An 18,820-nucleotide genomic window follows, 5' to 3' on the forward strand; every position below is an offset into this window, starting at 1 on the left:
GAAAAAACTCTTTCAAGAAAAAGTTTAAACGAATCTTGACCATTTATTACAATAATTGACGGATGAAGATTCATTGTGTTTGATGTTTTGCACAACTGTTGTGTATGTAGCATCTTTGTTTCCGCACTAATTAATTAACACCCAAAACCAAAACTTCTGTGATGCTCCCAAGTGGTATGGGAGCATCATACTCCCAATAAATTACAGCCTTTGGATTGAAAATAGATAAATCACAGCCCTTAGATCAAAACCAAAAACTAAGAATAGGGTGGTTTTGTTAAAAATGAGGCGATTTTGACCTAAAAAACGGAGGATTACTTACCACAGAACAGGCAATACTTACCATTCACTAAGGCAACACTTACCATTGTATAAGGCAGAACTTACCACACTTGTGTGGTAAGTTCTGCCTTATACAATGGTAAGTGTTGCCTTAGTGAATGGTAAGTATTGCATATAATTCATTGGGAGTATGATGCTCCCGTACCACTTGGGAGCATCATAGCCTTTGCCCCCAAAAACTGTCCGAGACAACACCTCCTGCTGACTGCTCTTTTTATTAACAACGCGTATTTGTTCGGAATTCGCCTTCCCGCCGCCAGTTCATCTCTCTCTCTCTCTCTCTCTCTCTCTCTCTCTCTCTCTCTCAGCTTTCCTTACAAGAAAGCCAAAGAATAGCTCAAACACAGACATTGCATTGGGTATCTCTGTTTCTTTGTCTCTGTTGACATGGCGAAATCAAAGAGGCAAGCATACATTTCAGTTCCGGCTCAGATAATCAGTTCTCTCTCTTCTTCTTCCCTCCAATCTCTGCTTCTCTCTCCCAAAAAATCAGCCAAGAAGAAGAAGCCCCTATGGAAACGCCCAATGCTCTGGTTCCTCTGTTTCTTCCTCTGTTTTTTTCTTGTAATATTAAAGATTGGGTTCAATCTCGACCCATTGGTCCCATTCTCGCCGAACCCATGTTCTTTTCTTCATCAAGAATCATCTTTTTCGAATGGGTTTGTGTCAAACATTGAGAATAATGTTGGGTTTTTGAAGAAAGTTGGAGAAAATCAAGAACAGAGTGAGTTTTGGAAACAACCTGATGGATTGGGGTATAGGCCGTGTTTGCGTTTCAGCAGGGAGTACAATAAATGGAGTGGGGAGAATGCAAAAGATAGGACTAGGTATTTGATGGTGGTGGTCACGGGTGGGATGAATCAGCAGAGGAATCAGATTGTCGATGCCGTGGTCATTGCAAGAATTTTGGGGGCTGCTCTTGTTGTTCCTAATTTGCAAGTCAATGTTATTTGGGGCGATGAAAGGTTTGTGCCATTTCCTTTTCTGGTCCAAAATCTATTCTTCTGAAATCTATTATTGGTTATTAGTTTCTAGGACACCTATTTGGTTTCCACCGGTTAAAAATTTGTTTTAAATTTGTAACTACTGTTTTACTGGGCAAAGCTAATCAATCTGTTGCCATTTTGTGTTAATCTTCAGAACACCCATTTATGTTGATGTTGAGACCCGTTATTTGGTCGGGGCTTCTAGTTCGGTTGGTCGTGTACCAGTACTTAGGTGCTGGTTTGAGATGATGGAACGGTGTCGATACCCCTTGCAGTAATTTAACTTAACTAACACGTTAGCGTCCTACTCTCTGGCCCAAAAAAAAAAAAGAAAAGAAAAGAAAGAGACCACTTATTTGTATAGTTACTTCCAATGGAAAATTTCATGGATGGAAGTGGTTTTTGGTTTCATTAAAGAACAATCAATATGTGTATTTTTTGGTCAACTGCAATTAATTTGTTTCTGTTTATTGCATTTGGGAGGAGACTGACAATTTTTTATTTTTGATGAGTTAGGAGACTGACTTTTTGTTTTCGTTTTTTCTTCTCTGAGGGTGCAGTGAATTTTCTGATATATTTGATTTGGACCACTTCAAGAAAGTTCTTGCCAATGACGTGCGAATAGTTTCTTCACTTCCATCGACACATTTGACGTCTAGGCCAATGGAGGACAAACGGATGCCGGTTAATGTCACTCCTCAATGGATCCGCGCAAATTACGCTAGATTGGTACGAAATATTGCCCTTTTATCTGCAATCCAGAGTTCCTTATTTAGCTTCTGCAGGTTGACATGGTCATTGGGATAGTATTACAAGAAGTAGACAAAGTCAAGAAAACGGAATGCTTGGCTGTTTTGAAGCATTCTGATACATGTTTTAAAGCATGCAGCACTATGTTTATAGCGAAATTGAAAGTTTGAATTATCATTTATCAAGACGGCTTTAGTTTGTGTGGTGGCCCCATCATTTGGCACTATTTCTTATTTGGCTGAAAAATCTCATACCTCTATTTCTTCTCATACTAATGTTAGTATTTGTATGGATGGACCTCTTATGAGTCAATTGTGACTAATATTCAGTATTTAGAGGTTATGAAAAATTCAACCGAAGGACGTGTTCAAATTCGTTTGCACTATATTTTACTAGCTTGGAATTTGGAAAGCTTTCAGCACAATATGGTCAAGAACAAAGGCCAAGAAAAAAATATCTTATTTGTGCTATTTTCTGTTGGTTGGTTCTGCAGTTTAGGAGGGGCGGCGTTGCTCTCCTTCGTGGTTTGGAGTCAAAGCTTTCTAAAGATCTCCCTTCCGATCTTCAAAAGCTTCGTTGCAAGGTACTTCGGTCCATCATCAGCCCTACTTAACCCGATCTCAATAACTCGCCTATTAGTACTGTTAACAGTCTTCAAAATGAATCTTGAGGACTTTACTGTTTTCTTTTGTGCGTGTACTTCAGTATTTGCATTTGGATTTAGATGTAGAAGCTCTTCATCTAACCCTTCCTGCTTGCTTGGCTGTAGGTGGCATTTCATGCACTGAAGTTCGCCGCACCAATCCTTGAACTTGGTAATAAAATCACAGAGAGAATGAGGAGCAAGGGACCTTATCTTGCTCTTCACCTACGGATGGAGAAGGACGTATGGGTGAGGACCGGTTGTCTTCCCGGTTGGACTCACAAGTACGACGAGATGATTAGCAAGGAGAGAAAACTGCGGCCTTGGCTCTTAACTTCGAAATCAAACATGACTTATCATGAGAGAAAGCTTGCGGGTCTTTGCCCATTAAACGCTCTAGAGGTTACACGGTAAGTTTTCATTCTGTTTGCTCAATTACGAATTTCTAAACTATTTCTTGTAAACATGTTGTGATGAAGGAAAACTACTCATTTGATGTTTTAGGCTGCTTAAAGCATTAGGAGCTCCGAAGAATGCAAGAATTTATTGGGCTGGTGGAAATCCGTTGGGAGGGAAAGAAGCTTTGCTACCACTTATTGGAGAATTTCCAAATTTGTATAACAAGGAAGACCTTGCCTTGCCTGGGGAGCTCGGGCCATTTGCAAGCAAGGCATCGTTTATGGCTGCGATTGATTACATAGTCGCGGAGAATAGCGATGTGTTCATGCCATCTCACGGTGGAAACATGGGTCATGCACTTCAGGTATTACCACCATCACCAATTCGTTATTGGTGCGTCTAATGAAGTATACGCCGCTCTGGTGTTAGGATTCCAAACCTGTAGTTCTAACAGCTTAAATTTTCTTGGTGATACAGGGACACAGGGCTTACGCAGGTCACAAGAAGTATATCACGCCAAACAAAAGACACATGCTCCCCTACTTCCTAAATGATTCTCTTCCGGAAGCAGAGTTTAAACAGATTATCATGGGCTTGCACCGAGATTCTTTAGGGCAGCCGGAATTTAGAACCAGCAAATCCGGAAGGGATGTTACAAAATATCCAGTCCCTGAATGCATGTGCAACGACACAAATTTGCACACCTCCTCATGATTTCCTGTGCAGAAAGCCTACATAAGATTTCCATACCAAGTGAATCACGCGCTGGATTTTCATGCTGAAATCGTTCTATAACAAGAGTTCAGGGGCAATATTTCAAGAGGCCAAGAGGTCCGGTTTGGAAATGAGTACTCAGTGCAAGTAATTTCCGTTGTCATGGTTGAATACAAGGGTCCACTTGCTTATGTACAGATACAGAGATGGGAGAGATGGGCACTTTTTTGGGTTATAACACAGCAAAGGATAGACTTCATTTTTTGCTTCCTTCAACAGTAGAGGGGCTATATTTTTTTTCTTTTAATTCAATTCATTCTTTGTATTGTAACTACGTAAGATAAAGCTGATCAATAAATGTACAAAAATATAGAGGTGTATTTCCATTGAAATCTTGTTTCTCTATGCTCAGAAATCTTAGCAACATTTGTTAGGCATTACGCATATTTCACTTGCATTTCCCTTCATGGATTCAGATGAGTCCAGGGTCAAAAAATTTTGCCGCCAATTTCAAGAAGAAAGCATCACACGACTTCCAAAGAGACTGAAATGCATGACGTGTCAACACTGACGGTAGTTCTTTGCATTGTGACAAGGTCCATCTACCAAATTTGATAGATCTCCAACCATTCATACAGGCATAAAACTCCATTTCAACCATCAACTCCCACTCATTCACAAACAGATGCCAAAAACAATCAAATTCCTTGGAAGAAATTGCCAAAATTCGGATGCCATCAGCGTTACAAGGTGATGCTCACATTATGACTTATCAGAAAACCTAGTCCTACTCATTTTGATAATACATACTCCGTCTGAAGTATCGAATTCATTCTGCCATGAGTGGTCAATGGCCAATCTTGCTTTCTGCCATGAGCGGTCAATGAGAATCTCAGAGAGCTTTTCACAATCTTAGCACAACTTTCAACAAGCAGAGACGCAGCAAAAGTTCCAATGCTCTTTGTAGATCAATTTCATCATATTCTCGATCCAAAATATTGAAACAAATAATATGCGACCCTGAAGCACAGCAACCAATGCTCCAAAACCAATTCCCATTCAGTGAAAGCAGCCAGGTTAATGATCCGGCAGGAAAATTCGAGACAACATTCAGAATCCATGACAACATGTTATCTTGCCTGCACCAAGGCTGGTGCCTCTTTGGAGGAGTGGGGCCAGAATGGTGAAAGTGAAACAACTTTCCCGATGATGATTAGAGTAGGTGATACTAATTCAGCTAATGCAATTTCGTCGGCAAGATCTTTCAGTTCAGCAAGAACCTGCGAAATTGGGAAGGCAATTGTAATAAGTTGTTCACTTGAAAAAACTCAGGAATAGTAATGCACAAGCACACACTCATGTTCGAGTGTAATTTTGTTCACCATTTTTAAAAGAGAGTGAACATTACCCTCCTTCCTATTGGTTGAAATGGTGTAGACTCCACTACGAAGTGATGCCATTGCTTCCATGCAATGCACTTTTTGGTAAGCATGACATCACTTTGTGGTGGAGTCCACACCATTTCAACCAATAGGAAGGAGGGTAATATTCACCCTCTTAAGTGGAGGGTGAACAAAACTCAACTCCTCATGTTCCTAGACCTTCATTTTTTAAGAGTGTGGTTCCACCTTATACCTTGAGGAGGAATACAAAGCCAGGTGGTTTGCATGCCACCTTGAAATGAACCAGTGAACATAAAGAAAAAAGTGTATCTCATCCAATTTCACTGACCCCTTGAATTTTGAGAACAACGCACCGCTCATGCGTTATGCTGTTGGATAGTAAACATAATTCAGTAGTAAAGGATCAAGTCTAAACAGATTCTTTGGAATCTTTTTTCAGCATATTCCATCGAGTTTCCCGGACTTGATCGGACAAACTAAATTCAGTTATTTTAACAACATTAAATGGTCTTTCAAATTGGTCAAGATTCTAGTTTATGGCCCTTCTCTATGGTACTAGTTGTTGCTTCGTTGAGTGGCTTCACTTCCAGGTTCAGGACTCAACTTTTCAAAACAAAACCACAGTTCCTAGGTAATTTTCAGTTTTTTTCCAAAACCTCTACCAAAAAAGTTCAATTTCTGATGTTGCTAGAGGCACCAAACCTTTTTTTGGAAGGCTGCAGCATGCTAGTGAAATGTAACATAATAGTTTCAACTTTCACATCAATTTTGTCTTTACTAGTCTCAAATCAGTGGTCTTTGACAAGTGATCATGAGCTTGAATGAAGGAATCAAACAAATGAGGCCAAAATAAGGTCTAGGCAATGCTAATGTACCATGCGTTGTTGAGGTGTGGTCCCTCGCTCAACTGCAGCAGCTGGTATATCGGGTGGCAGACCATGATTTATCAACTTCACAGCAAGAGAAGGAAGAGTTGACAAGCCCATATAAACCACCAAGGTCGAATCAGGGTCAGCTGCATTCTCCGCTACAAACAGGGGGTCCGTTCCCCCTTTCCTTGAGTGGCCGGTAAGAAATCTTACACTATTTGCAACACCACGATGAGTTAATGGAATCCCCAGTTCTGCTGCTATTCCAGAAGCAGCAGTAATACCTACAAACCAATGAACCTAACAGTCAGAACACTATCAACACTGAGGTAATCCTCCACTTTACGCATAACCTCTTCATGTGTTGCAAAGAATATTTACCCAAGCAGAAGAGGCCTTACTTAATTGGTTACAGAAAAACAATAGGAGTAATATGTAGGTCAGAAGAGTAAACAGCTAGGTCGCCAGTATTTGGGCCACCTCATGCAAACACAGGTTATTTTACAAGTGGGGTGGAAGTCCAAACGAATTCATCTATATACTCTTAATACATAGAATTCTTTAAATGTGGAAGGCTTTGATAAACTTTAGTATAGAAATCCCTCCTTCACAATATACAGTGCTGCTGAGCAGGCAACGTGCATTTTTTTTTCAAATACAGAAAGGAAGTCCACAAGGCTTTTCGGGAAAGCATTGTACTGCATATATTTGCATAGCGGATGTCATTGAAACAACCATAACTTGAACTCTATCAGAGAGGCTCCCACATTTATTAACAAACTTCCTCATTCTAGTTTGCTTTCATTGATCTTCAAAACAAAAATCCATTTGCCCATAGTTTGCTTGTCTTTGAATCTTTGATAGACTTCAAATTTGATAAACTGCTACTTCATCCGGGGCAGGGTGAAGTAATCTTCTCAAAGAGAACGATAAAGGGGTATGTCTAGAAAGAATGCCAGTAAAAGGAACTCAAAAGCATTATACTTTATGTCAAAACTACTATAATTGAGTTAATTAGGGACGAGGAAGACTTGGAGATACCTGGAATGACTTGCACTTGAATTCCCTGTTGTTGCAGGAAATCCATCTCCTCCCCACCCCTTCCAAACACCTACCAACCAATATTCATCAGGTAAGCAACATATCATAACAAGTCGAAGATAATTTCATTGACATTTGTTACTATACTTCTTTTCCTAAGAAAATACTAACCAGTGGATCCCCTCCTTTAAGTCTTACAACAGTAGCCCCTGCTTCTGCAAAACTCAAAAGCAATTCATGGATCTCTTCCTGCATATAATCCCCACAAAAGGTTTGCCATCAAATGATAATCCTTTGATAGTTAACACGATGAAGGGAACAATATAAAAGAAAATCACAGAACTCAAAGACACTCCTATGATAGCTAATACGATGAAGGGAACTAAAAATGATTAAACTCATAGTTGAATACTCCTTACTCGGCTCCGTGGACGCTATAGCGAGTCATTCATTTCTCTTTATTTTTCTCTTTTCCCTTAATTCTTTACTAAACAGGGTTGTAGTAAATTGATTTTTGCAACATAACATTCCAATTTCTTACTTCCCCATTTTCTTTAGTTTCCGAAAAGAACTAGTAATTCAGCAATCACTCGTTTATCGTATCTTCCTCATCCCCTCACTCAAGATTAAAGTAAAGCTCAAATCAATGATTAGGGACAAACTGATTGCAGTAAAGCTCAACACTTTTAACACCTCCCAAATATCATAACCCCAAGTATGAAATGAAGCAAACCACAGTCGAAATACATGAAAAAGCATACAAAATACACTCAACCTATTTCTCCACCCAATTCTCGTTCGCTATCACCCATCCTTGTGCCCCTTTCTGCCCATTCGGAGAAGGATTTACATTCTTGATCACTTCGAAAACGGATTCTTTTTCGTATGGGTCCATGGGTGTAGCCAATGGGCAAGATTTTACGTATGTGGCTGTGGAGTTCAACACAATGCTTGACCCGAATGTTGGCGATATAAATGGTAATCATGTTGGTATTGATGTTGATTCTGTTGTTTCTTTCGCTTCTGTTGATGGGTTTTCGAAGGGGATTGATTTGAAGAGTGGGAGGCAAATGACAGAATGGATTGAGCACAGAGATGATCAAGGTAGAAAATATTGACATTTTGTATCATTTATATTTTAGTTATGATCCTGCCATTTATAATCAAGGTTCCATTTTTGTTAACCTTCTACGGAAAAATCTAGACAGACAAACAAACAAACCCTCCAAAGACCCATACTTGAAACTCAAAAAAAACCTTTTAACCAGTAACGTACACTGACCTGGGTTCGGCTATGGTACCCAGCAGTCTTGCCCACGTACAGAAGCCTAGCCTCCGTACCCACCAAATCCAACACCTCATTAGACACCAACCGATCGTACAACAACAAATCCGCACTCCCAATCACTCTCACAGCCTTCACCGTCAACAGTTCCGGGTCACCGGGTCCGGTCCCGACCAAGAACACGTTCCCGGGTCCCCTCCCTCTCTCTCCGCCACTCTCTCTCTTGTCTCTCAAGACCTCCAGCAGCCTCTTCAGCTCCGGCAGCTGCAGGGCTATGTCTTGCTCCCGGATTGATGATGGGTCCGAATCGGGTGGAAAAGAAACGGGTCGGTTTAGCTGGTTCGTGGACAGCCAGGTGGATTCTCTTCTGTAGCGCTCGATTGAGTGTTTTTCGGTGAAGGGTGAGGCCGAAGTGACTGGGTTGAAGGTGAAAGAACTTCGGGGTTTCCTGAAGTGGGGTGAATGAGAAGAAATGGAAAGAAGCTTACTGACAACGGCCATGTCAATTCACAAGTTCTAGATTAGAGACAGTGATGATATGCAGTTAAATTATTTGAGGCCCGTGTGTTTGTGCTTATGTATAGACCCCATAGAATGAGGCAGATGCAGAGAGAGAGAGAGAGTTGGACCCGTCTTTTTGAACTTTTGGGGGGTGAGATGGTGGCTTTTGGGGGCCATGGAAGGACAAGTGCAACCAAGAAAGGAAGTGGCAGTAGAGGGCAGGGGGCGACTATGGGGTGGGCCTTGTCTAATTTGGACCTAATTGGGTAGAAATGTTGGGCCTTTTTAACTTGGGAAATATCTGGTGGGCCAAACTCGATAATCATCATCATCCCGCAGTAGTATTAAGACTGTCTTGGAAAATAAGTGACGTTAAATCTTTCTGACTTAAACATGAGAAGAGAACATGTTTGCTTATCGACCTAATTTTAAGGTGGTTTGATAAAGTAGGATTATGAATGACAGGTGGACGTGTTGTCTCAATGAGATATGCGCGCACCATTGGGTTTAGTTGTAGATAGTGAGACAAGTGCATTTGTGGGGATCTTGAAGGGGCATTTGAGGTCGAGGAGAGAGGTGACTTCGGCGTCATCAGAGCGGAGGGAGTAGAGCTCTTCATACCTCGGGGGAGGCCCACGAGGGAGAGGAGGTGGAGGTGGAGGTGGTTTTTGGTGGTCGTTTGGAGGTGGGAGGAGGTGAAATCAAGGTGTAGGTGAGGAGGTGGAGGTGGGTTTTGGTGGTCGTTTGGAGGTGGGAGGTGAAATCAAGGTAGGTGAGGAGGGAGAGCCATGACTTGCAAACGCACCTGAGTCGGAGGAGGGATTTCTTGGGGAGACATATCTCATTGAGACAATACGTACAACTTGTATGGTATATTATTTTTGGTATTAATATGCTGCACTTGTGTGGTGCAATTCTATTGTTTGTGATTACATGTTGTGGAATTGAGGTGGTTGTGTCTATTTGTTTCAGAGAATGCATGCTATACTGTTCTTAAATCTTTTTTTTTTTTTTTTTGTGACTGTCAATCTCCTAAACATGTGCTCAGTTTAGACCTCTTTTGCCCGGTTTAGATGCCTTTAGGATTAATATTTTGGCTCTAATTTTTTGTTGTTTTCTTTTTATTTATTTGAGATCTCTCTCTTTCTTAATCAATCAATCGTTGGGGTTCAAGAAGACGACTGAGGAAGGCACCGACTCTCACCCACGATGCGACAACCCTGTGGTGTTGCCAAACAAGGTTTGGGTATTGCATATATGGTTGTTTTCAATTAAAAAAAAGGATCTAAAGTATTGGTTATCCAATCATTCATACTATTCATTGATATATTATAGCAATAGCTATTGCAAAAGCAACTCCACCGTTGAAGATGCTCTAAGGACCGTAAAAATTTGAACTTGTAAGTAAATCGAGGCTGAGAGATGTGAACATTATCTATCATCTTGTTCCCCATTCAAACATAAATTGATATTACGCAATTACAACTAGTCTAAAATGAAATTTTCTAAGAGCATCTCCAACCCAAGCCCCCATTTTGGAGACCCAAAGTACACTTATTTAATCAAAAAGAAAATTTAGATATTTTTTCTATTCACATTAACTCCAACCCAAAATCTCCATTTTTATCTCCACAATTTCCCTCCAAAGTTAACCCCCAAAACTTCCCTTTCTTTTGTCAAATTTTTGGTGTACATAACACCTTCAGAACTTCCCACTATATTGGTCACTAGTGTAAAATTACGAGCATGGTATAAATGGTACCCAATGAAAAACTGTTAAGAATAATAAAAATTGCACCTATCAAAAAAATATAATCAAAATTGGAATATAAAGAATGAAGAGTTTTTAATTCTTCGAAACATATTCAAAATTAGTTTCATTTTCAAAGGTATCATCGATATATTTTCAATGACACCACTTTTAATAATATCGGATCTATTATATAAATGTTATTCATATTTTACATAAATGCAACAAAAAATGCAAGGGGTGTAGATGGTATTAGAATTTGACATCAAAAGATAAAATGGGTAGAATGAAATTTCAGAAAAGATGGATAGTGAAAAGTAGAAATGGAGATATGGAGCTTGGTTGTGATGCTCTATTAAACCCTAAAAAAGTTGTGTTCTGGGAGAGGTTCAAGTTTCTAGCGAGTGTCATATTTCCGGACATTTTGGCCCGACGACATCGAGAACAACTTTTTAGCCTTAACCTAACTGCTTACTCCAACTCTCCAGTCTCCACCACAAGGTCCACAACATAACCCCCCTGTATGACCCTGATCACCATTTTGGGACCCCGGAAAGTAATTGTGGTTTAAAATTTGATGGTAACATCGAATTGAAACAAGATTTTCCTTCGAATAAATGCTTGAGGTCATATGTAACATGTAGAAGAACTCAGTTTGATTACCAATATAGAAACTGCACTTATGCGGAAAAACGGAGACAAGGACGAATCAACCGGAACGTCCATCGTTTCAAATGCTACCTTTCATTGAACTTTTTTCTTCTGGCTAGCTAGTTCAATATTGTCCCAAATAGTAATACCAAGTCGCAATCTAGGAACAAGTAACAGCACATTGCACGAGCTGTGGTATACGTTAAGCTGTGTTTGGATCCCGAATTTGTAAAGGGCCAGCCAAGAAAAAAGTGAGGAAAAAAAACAAAAGCGGATGGTCGCAAGTAGTAATTATTTCATTTACCGAAAAAACAATTATTTCTCTGTTACTCACAAAAAATGAACCTTCACAAGAACTTATATTCAGTTTTCAAAAAAAAAAAATCCAAACAGTATAGCACAGAAACTTCGCAAGAACTATCAAAATCACCTCAACTTCACACGTATCATCTACAATAGAAATGCATGACATACAAGAAATATTCATATCAACAGCAAGATAATATCATATAGGTTGCATAAATGGCAAGTTAAGAACCCTATGCTACTGAAAGTTGCCCACAATGTAGACTTCATCTTTAAGAAGACATCAGTTACATAGCACTCCCCATCTAGAAACAAAAAGAATTAGATAGCACTAACAAAACCTTTGTTTGATTGTTTCCCATCCCCAAATCCATGCCTAAACAGTTTCTTTCTCATTCAAAGCCGTTCATGAACCCTGCGCTTCAAAATTGAAGATACAAACACGTCGAAAAAACACATGTTTTTCGACATCTCTATTGTAGACGTATCTTACAAATTCATAGAGAAGTCAAAATCATTATTTCTATTGAAAAAAGATAAAAACCACAAACATAGGAGTAATATTTTGAAGATATACATAACTCGTCAAAAGATACAAAGAGTGCCTCAACAAACAAAGCGGACCAATCATTATCAGTCTAAGTGAAGTTAGTGAACTGAACTTGCATATAAAAAATAAAAAAGAATTACTCCACGAACGATTACATTCCATTTGAACGATCTTGTTCTTGCTTCTCTACTTCCTTGCATATGGAAACTCCCTTCCTTTTTTGAATGATGAAAATGAAGATTGAAATGTTGTGCAACTTTTATCAGGCAATAGCTTCAGAAAGATCACTTTGTAAGTATTCATAAACTAAACAATGTATCCTGATAGTGGCCCTTCGGCTTAACGTGTAGAAGTTTTGAGTGTGGGCCAAGTTTTGGAAATTACAATTCTTACCTTCTAATGTGTCCTTAGGCTGAGTGTCCCGATAGTGGCCCTAACGTGTCCTAGAATGTCCACAACATATCCGAGCAAAAACAATTTACTAAAAGAATCAGACACATATCAGGCATGTTTGACACGTGTTCAGAAAGTGTTGTACCCGTGTCTGTGTCCAATTCTATTTCCAACATGTGCCTAACAAGGATACGTGAAGCCGGTTATATCTATGAAATTTTAATTTGGGGAACTTGTTCAAATCCCAACTTTCATGAATTTCCATATTCATTGCCGAGACAGTCTGAGTTTTTGATCTTCTGTTACTTTCTAGTGTACTGCAGTAACAACTGCAATTGATATACCATAACCCAAATGCAACCACAAACATTTTACGTACTACTTTCAATCAAAATAAGACAAGTACTTGTATGATAACAGAAAACGCAATATAAACTAATTGGAGAGGACATTATAGGCATTAAAGATGAGTGGCCTCGTGGGACCCAGCTGTGTTGAAAGTAGTAGTACCTTTTTTTTTGGTAAACAAAGGTGCATTAAGATAAAAATCTAAAGGTTCATACATAACACGAGGGTGTTTCAAGATAAAAAACTAAAGGTTCATACATAACACGAGGGTGTTGAACACCCAAAACATCATATCCAAAATAAGGTGAACAAGGTCAGATGGACAGTCACAGACTCACAGAAAACTAGATCCACATGCAGTCATTAGCGTGTATCTAACCGAACAAAATTCCAATTCATAGTCATAGTAGGTGAGTGAAAAAAACATGCGAAGAAAAATAAGAACAGATACTAGGGATTAAGAGCAGTTGCAGCGAACAGGTGGTGCCTAAGTGAGTTTTTCTCCAATGAACACACCACAGAAGCATTGCCCGCAGAAGCAACTTCATCGGAAGACCCATTGTCCTCCGTTTGGACACATTTTCCTTCATCAAGCAAGATCAGGCTCTCTGCATAGGTACCCAAATAGAACGATTCTTTTCCACCACGAATTCTCATCTTCTTAATCTTCCCCGGCTGACACGACACCAACGTACCGTCCCATTTTTCCACGACCACCTCCCCACTCTTCCTAAACCCCAATACGGTAGAAACACCACCATTCAAAGAGCCAGTAAACAACTTACTCCACGATTCTTCCACACCATACTCTTTCATAACCCACACTGTAAACCCCTTGCAACAATAAGGGCCCCGCTTGTCATACTGGAAAATTGAAATAGTATCCTTATAACCTGTCACCGCCAAATCCAGCGGAGACGCACCAACCAACTTTTCCGGCAGCTTAACCTCCCTAAACACCTCACTACCCATATCAAACACAAGGACAACATTACAGTAACCAGTGCTCTTTCCACCACTATACGCCATCCAATGTACCCCACCATTAGCAAAGGCACTTGACCAGAAAACCTCAACCATATGGTACCCGATTTTAGAACCCTTTATGGTTTTCCAAACACCAGTGCTAAGAGCGTAAACCTCCACCTTAGGAGGAACAACCCAACCCCTCACCCTCCCTGATCCTTCTAGATACACTATCCTGACTACTTTATGGTCGTTTGTTTTTGGGTCAAACCCGAACCCAAGAGAGAACATGTAGGGTCCGTAGTCATCAAAGCAGATATTAGGCATAGGAAGGGTCAAATACCTGTAAAGTTTAATAAGTTAATTAACTGACAATTGTAGGAGTGAGTTTGTTATCCCACGAGATTCGAGACTCTCGTTTCGTTACCCATCTTATTTGCTTATACCTATAAGCTATGATGCACGGATACGGATACGGACACCGATACTGACACGGGAATTCTAAAAAAATGGAGACACGAACACAGCGGGGGACACGCCACGTGTATATTTATTTATATAAATAAATAAATAATTTTAGTTTGACAGCCAGAATTTTTTTAAAATTTACAATTTGGCCCCAAATTTTTTTTAAAAAATTACAATTTGACCCCCATTTTTTTAAAATTACAGTTTTGCCGCCAAAATTTTTAAAAAAAATTACAATTTGGCCCCTACCGTGTCCCCGTAAAAAATTTAAATTAAATTATGGACATGTCACGTGGCGTGTCCCATACGTGTCCCGGCCATGTTTCCATGTCCGATACTGCGATACTTCGACCTCTAGAGGTGTTGGTGTTTCATAGCCTCTATGAAGCACCTATAAGATAAGATAAGCAACAAAAATATTTCAACACAATAAACAAATAAGCTAGGTTACTGTCACGCAAACAAGCAAATCAAGTGATTTTTGAATTGAAAAAACAAAAAACAAATGAGCTAGGTTACGATTAGGGCTACATATGAACCGAGTTGGTCTTGACCTGCTCGTGGTTCGGCTTGTTAAAGCTCAGCTCGACTCAGCTCATTTCGTAAACGAGCCAAGCTCGAATTTTAGGCTCGTTTAATAAACAAGCCGAATTCAAAACTCAAAAGCTCATATCGTTATGTAGGCTCGGCTCATTTAAAGAAGCTTGTTAAGTAAATTAGCCAGGCTCGGCTCGTTTGTGCCCCTAGAACTTACAATCACCACCACAATAGTAATAAGCAATAAAGCTAGAGCTGAATAAACAATCACCACAACCCTCTCTTAACTTTGTTTTCTAGTAAATAAATAAGCCATCAGGGTTAATAGCTGGTTATGGTCCAGTAGTCAAGTATTAAGGTCAGTAAACATATGGTTCTATCCGTAAATTCTTGAAGCTAAATGACAACGAAAAGAGATTCAGTTGAAATTAATTTCCTAAATACCTTCGAATGGCGGGGTTCCAGAGAATAACGGTGTACGTGTAGCCCAAGAGGTCGTCGGAGAGGCAAATCACACCGTTGCAGGATCCGACGACACGGAAGAAGTTTGCGGCGCGGGTGTTGAAGGGGCAATGAAGGTCGAGGAGGGAGGTGAAATCGGCGTCGTCGGAGCGGAGGTAGTAGAGCTCCTTGTACCTCGGGGTGAGGCCCGTGAGGAAGTAGCCGTGGAGGAGGAGGAGGGGGGATTTGGCAGCGGCGGTTTGGAGGTGGGCGGAGGTGAAATCGGGGGAGCTGAGGAGAGAGAGCCATGACTTGCAAATGCATCTGAATCGGAGGAGGGTTTTGGCGGGCAGGCGGGTGAGAATGTTGATTAGAGTTTCCCGAGGTAGGTAGTCCGACATTTTCGCACACAGAGAGAGAGAGAGAGAGAGAGAGAGATTAGGCTTTGTAGAGTGAGAGAATGAAACCCTAGAGCGAGAGGGTTTTGATTTTCCTTCTCTGTACATAAAACCCTCACCGATGAGAAGAGACTGATTGAAGTCGCGCCAAGTACGGCGGTAAATAAGCTGAGTTGAGCTTTACAGCATTCGAGTTTATTTATTAAGTTTTTAACGGGCTCGATTTCGAGCTCAGTGAAAACTTAACGAGTCGAGCTTGAGCTAAGAGGACTTTGGTTTGACTCGAGCTCGAGCTTGTTTACGAGCCTCAACGGACCAACGAAAAATGTATATATATACTCGTATAGGTCTAATATAATCAAAAATATTTTGATTGTGAAGGTATATATCTTTCATTTTCCTATGGAGCGGAGGTGTACTGGTGTGTGTGTGTGCGCTCTCGCCTCTCTTGGATGACTGAAAAATGAAAACGGAAAGAACAAATTACGAAATAACAATAAAAATCATAAATTTAAGTATATATACTCTGGCTCGCGAGCCAACTCGAGCCAAGCTTATCCTAGCTCGAGCTTGGCTCGTTTCCAAAACGACCTGAAAAAATTGGCTTGAGACCGTTGATTTAACTTTCGAGCTGAACTTGAACGAGCCACTAACGAGCCGAGTTGCGAGCCGCTCACGAACGGCTCGGTTTGTTTGCAACCCTACGCCCAAGAGAGCAGGGGACTTGTTTTGCACAGAACCCCCTTGGGTTTGAAGTTTTTATGATCCGGTCCTTCAAGCCTCGAGAAAGACGTCTCCGTTACTTTCACAGTTCACTCGTAATCTTTCTTTTGCATAGACCTTAAGGCCGGAATGGGGTTGCTGCTGCACTATATCATATAGTGTGGCCAATTTGATCGTTCATATCAATACAGACAGTTTGAATTTAATTCGAACTCCTACAAATCTTAATCGTCCATTATTTAAATAAAAATTCGAGCCGTTTATTTTCAAAATGGATGGTCAAATCGATCACGGAGGATGCACTATAGCACCCCGGATCCTTTCAAAGGTCATCTCCAACCCACTTTTTTTTTCATCAAATTTGAATTTGGCCAAAATTTTGATTATTACCCATTAAGGAGGCTATCCAATATTTTCATCAAATCATTTCTAAATTTTTACCTTATCCCAAACGGCTGCTTAGGAAAGGAAGATGTTAAGGCATTTAAAATACCAGTGGATGTCAATGTCTAAAGGCACATCGAAATGTGTATAGTCCCAATGCAAAATATATATATACATAGCGTCAGTTGCCATTTTGAAACGTTTCCGTATTTGGTCATAAAAGACTAATTTGAATGCTGCCTCCAACTCTTGAGAATAAAGAGGTCATGAGTGATGATAGCAAAATTGATCTGTCGGTGAATTTTTTTAAAATGATCTGTAAAAGAGGTCATGAGTGATGATAGAAAAATTGATTTGTCGGTGAATTTTAAAAAATGATCTGACGACTACAATCTTAACATAAAAATATGATCGGGTGGTCATTAATGTTACTTTGTTTGTTTGCTCAAACATTTTCTGCTCTGTTTCATAATAGAGATTATCGTTGAATTTAAGGAAAGGAGGACAGAAAAGGCATTTAGAATTTATATACGAAATGGTACCGTTGGAAATTTGGTAAAGGAATTGATGCTGGTTGATTCTCCCTTAATTTGCTCCTTTAATTTGGTATCTCAATTTGATAAGAGGGATGGAGCAACATTTTACCTATTTTTCCATCAAAATTGAACTTGATGAAGGTTTCGAGATGGCCTAAGAATTATGTAGATACTCAAACGTGTTCAAATTTTATATTTAAGTGAGAAAGATTTGGGTTAGCAATTAGGTCTAGATTTCACTTATTTTCTGAGATGATCTTACACCACGGGTGATGATTATCGAGCTTCGTGAATGAATAATTTGGTGATCAGTTATATGGTTGGTAATAATTAGATGTCATGATTAATTTTTGAAGAAGGGTCTGAAGTAAAAAAAAAATTTATAATACCGTGCTGCATTTATTGCGCTGAGTTTTGTTAACATATAGTACTAAGTACATGTGTTAGATTTACAAATTAAAATCACTTCAAAAATTCAAAATCTTCGAAATTCAAACTTAGTAGAAAGCACTTTTCAGGTTATATACAACGGGCACAAAACTCTTCAATTAACAAACATGAACGAGGGCGGCTAAATTTTGAAAAATCAAAGAAATGGAGCAGTTGATCTTCTTTTTTTTAATTTTTATCAGCAAAGCAGTAGATCTTATTAAAGCGATTGAAGTAATTGACTTAGAAATAGTGTCATTTAATCGATTCAATGAAACATTCCATGCTAATTAATTACTCCTACGTTAACTTACAAGTGCATTGAGACTCGCGGACAAAGATTTGGGACCAAGCTAGGAATCCCATGTCATCATACACACGTTTAAAATGTTCAACTTGTGAGTACTCCCTGCACGGCTGCGCTTAAATTACTACAAGCGAGAGAGAAAAGAGTTAACGGGAAAATGGGGCACCACGATGGGAGCTCCAGATGGTTTTGAGTTGTTTTTTCCTTTTCCTGGGGAAACTAGCATCTGGCTGCCGGAATCATCAGAGACCCGTGCCGGCACAGACGACAGGAAGCAACTGACAATAGCTGAGAAGAAAATCATTGTACTGTTTCGGCGGGCCGGCTTCTTGTTTTCTCAACAAACTTGGAAATGTTTGCTCATATGAGTAAGAGCGCAAATGATTTATATATATGAGAAATACTAAGTCATGAGTTTAGCTCCAGAGAGACAGAGAGAGAAATGATCAAATTTTGATTAGTAAATGAACTTGGCGAGCAAGCTAAGCTCAGCTGGTTCCTTTCGTATTCGTCAGTCAATTAGCTTGGAGACCACGACTATTTTTCTTTTGATCCTCGGAGTCCACGTACGCACGCCTATGATACGATTGCATTATGTTAAGCAGTATTTTATGATTTCCTATGATTGCATTACGCATAATATTCACAACAACGACAAGAAACCGTTCTATTTATGGGGTCAGTTCCCCTCACATAAATT

The 18,820-nt window shown here is 39.8% G+C and overlaps 3 protein-coding genes across 3 annotated transcripts; 1 reads left to right on the plus strand and 2 right to left on the minus strand.

Annotated features, from left to right (window-relative positions):
- The first annotated feature begins 519 nt into the window (after positions 1–519).
- LOC131334275 (O-fucosyltransferase 20-like) lies at positions 520–4,226 on the plus strand. The gene is made up of 6 exons (XM_058369215.1): positions 520–1,307; positions 1,889–2,057; positions 2,572–2,661; positions 2,848–3,131; positions 3,226–3,484; positions 3,598–4,226. The coding sequence occupies exons 1-6, from the start codon at positions 730–732 to the stop codon at positions 3,832–3,834; spliced, it is 1,617 nt and encodes a 538-aa protein (XP_058225198.1). The 5' UTR covers positions 520–729; the 3' UTR covers positions 3,835–4,226.
- Positions 4,227–4,483: 257 nt separating this feature from the next.
- Positions 4,484–9,161, minus strand: LOC131334278 (S-adenosyl-L-methionine-dependent uroporphyrinogen III methyltransferase, chloroplastic). The gene is made up of 5 exons (XM_058369217.1): positions 8,430–9,161; positions 7,319–7,396; positions 7,148–7,217; positions 6,113–6,390; positions 4,484–5,114 (listed from the first exon to the last, which is right to left on the minus strand). The coding sequence occupies exons 1-5, from the start codon at positions 8,931–8,933 to the stop codon at positions 4,965–4,967; spliced, it is 1,080 nt and encodes a 359-aa protein (XP_058225200.1). The 5' UTR covers positions 8,934–9,161; the 3' UTR covers positions 4,484–4,964.
- A 2,584-nt stretch (positions 9,162–11,745) lies between these two features.
- Positions 11,746–15,868, minus strand: LOC131334276 (F-box/kelch-repeat protein At3g23880-like). Its single transcript, XM_058369216.1, has 3 exons — positions 15,347–15,868; positions 13,383–14,240; positions 11,746–12,060 (listed from the first exon to the last, which is right to left on the minus strand). The coding sequence occupies exons 1-3, from the start codon at positions 15,847–15,849 to the stop codon at positions 12,033–12,035; spliced, it is 1,389 nt and encodes a 462-aa protein (XP_058225199.1). The 5' UTR covers positions 15,850–15,868; the 3' UTR covers positions 11,746–12,032.
- Positions 15,869–18,820: the final 2,952 nt, after the last annotated feature.

The sequence above is a fragment of the Rhododendron vialii genome, chromosome 7a (genome assembly GCF_030253575.1).
Source record: "Rhododendron vialii isolate Sample 1 chromosome 7a, ASM3025357v1".
NCBI lineage: Eukaryota > Viridiplantae > Streptophyta > Magnoliopsida > Ericales > Ericaceae > Rhododendron > Rhododendron vialii.